Source organism: Myotis davidii, unplaced genomic scaffold, assembly GCF_000327345.1.
Source record: "Myotis davidii unplaced genomic scaffold, ASM32734v1 scaffold327, whole genome shotgun sequence".
In the NCBI taxonomy this organism is placed as follows: domain Eukaryota; kingdom Metazoa; phylum Chordata; class Mammalia; order Chiroptera; family Vespertilionidae; genus Myotis; species Myotis davidii.
The window spans coordinates 4920470-4924165 of record NW_006298628.1 but is presented as its reverse complement, the minus strand read 5'-3'; the positions used below and the strand labels follow the sequence as shown (position 1 = coordinate 4924165).

Genomic DNA, 3696 nt, shown 5'->3' with positions numbered 1-3696 from the left:
GCCACGCCTGGCCTCGGCCAGGAACATGGACTCTGCACAGCTCCCCCTGCGCTGGGCCCCAGACTTGCCCTATTTCATGAAACCTCACAATTACCCAATTACATCTCCATCCCCACGGCAGATGAGGAAACAGATGCGAGGGAGTCAGGTGACATGGCCAAGGTCAGTCAGCTGGTACAGCAGCCTGTCCCCAGCTAGTGCTCTTTAAGACGAGAATGACCGGGCTGCCTGGAGTTGGGGTGACCACGTAGCGATGGGGGAGAGGGGCTGGGAGGGCTTGAGGAGCAGTGGAAATGGGGCACGTGGAGCCAACTGGTTCCTTAGGGATCAGGTAGCCCAGAGTGTGTGTGAGTGTGTGTGAGTGTGTGAGTGTGTGAGTGTGTGAGTGTGTGTGAGTGTGTGAGTGTGTGAGTGTGTGTGAGTGTGTGAGTGTGGGGGAGGGGGGAGGGTGCGGGGTGAGTGTTGATCTAAAGGAACTGTTCCCTGCCCAGAGGAACTCAGATGAGCATGTGCCAGGACTGAGCGGCGTGGGGAGCAGGTCTAGGTTCCCATCCAGTTTGTCACCATGTCTCCCCTCCCACCTGCCACTCACCTCGGAGAACATGGGCAGTTTTTTGGCAAAGTCCACCACACGGGTGATGGCCGGGGTGATGATCTTGGTAAACTCGCTGAAGGCCTCTAGGTCCACCTTGTCTCCGTCCGGCATGGAGACGATGGGTGACTGGCCAATGTCGTCCGGCTGGAGGGAGAGAGAGGCAGGGGGTCAGCCAGGGTTGCAGACCCCGTCCAACCTCTGAGGCTCCCTGCCCACCAGGGGGAGCTCCAAGGCAGCTTGGGGAAGAGGGGCCGCGGTCCCTGGGACTGCTAGATCCCAGGCCCCCTTCTCCTTCACCTCCGGGCAGAGAACAGACCAGAGCCAGAGCTCCAAGTCTGCTAATAATAACAATGACCACCACAGCAGCAGAAGTAATGTCATAAGAATAGAAGCTATATTTACTGAGTGTTGAATATGTGGCCAGGCATTAGGCCACGTGTTTTACACGTATTATCTCATTTAATCCTCACCACAACCCTATAAAGAAGGTATTATAGTTATCTCCATTTCACAGATGAGGAAACTGAGGCACAGGGCAGCTACCTAATAAGCCCAAGGTCACGCCTAGTAAGTTGTAGAACCAGACGGTCTGATTCCTGACCGTTACAGCACACTATTCCACCCACTAGCATACCTTACCAGGAACCAGACTGCCAGTTTCCTGCCTTCTTTCACCATAGACAACCACCTGACCATTCACTTGGCACTCGGTTTTGCCAGGGCCCACCACAATGCCTGGCACCCAGCAGGTGCCCCAAAATACTGTTCCATGACCGTGTCCTCCCCCTCTCCTCCCAGTTACTGTGAGCGAAGAAAAGAGAGGTCAGGGTGGAAATCTAATGAGGAAGGAAAGGCCCCGTCCTCACGTAGCTCCCAATCAGGTGGAATAGGCAGGACCCAGAGGGCAGTCATACGTATACAGGTGTTCAAACCAAAACCACCAGGGTCTGAGGAGTATCAGCTTTGTGCTAGAGCAAACCAAGAGGGCTTCCTGGAGGAGGCAAGACTCAGCTAGCTCTCCTCTCCCTGGCACCTCGCTGCCACTCACCCCCACCCCCTCTCTCCTTACCAGGAATTTCCGCCTCTGCTTCCAGTGGCTGCCTTGGGCATTTGTGCTGCGGTGGGCCTCCGTGGCAACATGGATCAGATCCCACTCTTCCGGAGTGGGCTCTGGTCGCTGCTGCAGTGATCGGATCATCTCCTCCTTCCGCCGCCGCTCCCGGTTCTGCTCGATCAGCTTGCGCTTGGCCACCCGCTTCGAGTCATCTAGAACCACTGTCAACAGGAAGACACAGGCCCTTTGCATGGCACTCTCCACCACCCTCTCGGAAACTACTCTTCCCAGTGTGCAGGTTGGGGAAACTGAGGGCCAGAGAGGTTGAGCGACTTCCGATCCACCTAGCAGCTGCGCGGCACAACCGGATCATGATAATCACTGGGACATCAGCTCCACTTCGGGCTGATCCAGAGGCAGAGCAGGTTCTGGTCTAAAGGGTTATGGTGACAGCAGGTACTAGAAGACCCTGCCACCCAACCCCTAGGCAATGAAAGATACCCTCTCTCACCCAGAAGTGGGGTGTCCTCTCTGGATGGGGTGCTCAGGACTTCGTTCTACCCAACAACTCCCTCTAAGGCCTGGAGTTGGTGAAAGGCAGGTAAGCACCAGGTTCATGTGCAGGACCCAGAGGAATGCTGTTTCCTGTTCCCCAGGGCAGCAGGGACCAAGATTCTGAACATTCACTTCACCATCGGCCTGACCTGCATTGTCACTCTGCCCTGTGGGCCCTGAGCGTACCTAGGAAGGCAGCTGCCCTATCTGAACTCACCCCCACCCCCAACCGCCTGGCCTGACTCCCCCCAACCCCCATCCCCTTACAGTCCATGGCCATGCCCACGGCGATGCACTTCTTAAAGCGGCACAGCTGGCACTGGTTGCGGGTGATCTTATCGATGACACAGCAGCTGTCATACTTGCAGGAGTAGGTGGGATGGAGGTTCTTCTGGATTGTGCGGCGAAAGAAGCCCTGGGGCGGGAGGGAGATGGAGTGTGTTGTCATGGTGACTTTCCGGAAATGACCGTGCAGCTCACCGGGGGGTGGGGATTAGTGAGGAAACCTGGCACGCTCCTGACACAGCAGGCCCAGGACCACTGGGCTCTGTGAGGACTGGGGAGGACCTTAGGAACGCACGCCCTCAGCTCCTCCAGCTGCTTGGGGGGTTGGGGGGTGGGGGAGGGATGTGTGGGTAGCGAATGGCAGAGGTGGGGATGATGACTGAAAGTATGGAGATCTGGGCCTGGGAATGGGAGGTCCTGTGAAGCCTGCGTGATAGCGGCATTGGCATCCGGGAAATTCCCGATTTCCGTCTTTTGGCTAAATGACCCTGACCCCCAAACCACTCTCATACATGCTGCCTGTTGCCCATGCAGGTGGAGTTCATGGAAAAAGGGGTGGGAGGGTGTCAAAATGTCAAAAGAAGGCGGCATTGTGTATGAATTCTAGCAGCTTTAACACAACGTTTTCCGTTCTACATAACACGATGAACGCTCACTGTGTGCGACACTTCCAAGCCTTTTCTTTGGGGGCATCGTCACCTTTGACACTGGTGTCAATCCCATAGGGTAGGAGCTGTCCCTGTCTACGTTTTGCGGACTAGAAAACGGAAGCTTGGAGAGATTGAGCCATTTGTCCAAAGTCCCTTCATTTGCTTAAACTGCCCACATGGCTAAAGGGGTGTCAGAGCCAGGGCTGGCCCTGAGGCACGGGGTACCGAGGTCTGAGCGCTCAGATTCTAGGGTGCCTTAAAATCACCCAGGGTCTCCGGATTCCTGGGCCTCGCTCTGACCTACGTGAGACCCACTAGGGGCGGGGCGGGCATCCCTGTCCTTTGAGATGCTCTTCTGGAACTCGGGTCTGGGTGCCTGGTCTAGGTCACACTGCTGGTGTCGCTTCCAGGGACACTGCACTGGGACTCTGCATCCCTGCTGGTCCTGGTTGGGCCAACACCAAGAAAGAAAGGAACGGGGAGCCTTCACGTATTTTAAAATATTTCTGTTTCTTGGAAGGTTGACATTTTCGGGGAGCGAGGATCCCAGAGAAACC

At 56.1% G+C, this 3696-nt stretch overlaps 1 protein-coding gene across 2 annotated transcripts in view; it reads right to left on the bottom strand.

The window, feature by feature from the left end:
- The window catches only part of THRA (thyroid hormone receptor, alpha), a 12298-nt gene that overhangs the window by 4332 nt on the left and 4270 nt on the right, over positions 1–3696 (bottom strand). For both annotated transcript variants that reach the window (XM_015570899.1, XM_015570898.1), the window contains exons 4-6: positions 2472–2619; positions 1665–1870; positions 593–739 (exon numbers count right to left, since the gene is read on the bottom strand). In XM_015570899.1, coding sequence (XP_015426385.1) covers positions 593–739; positions 1665–1870; positions 2472–2619 — 501 coding nt within the window. The remainder of the gene's footprint in view (positions 1–592; positions 740–1664; positions 1871–2471; positions 2620–3696) is intronic.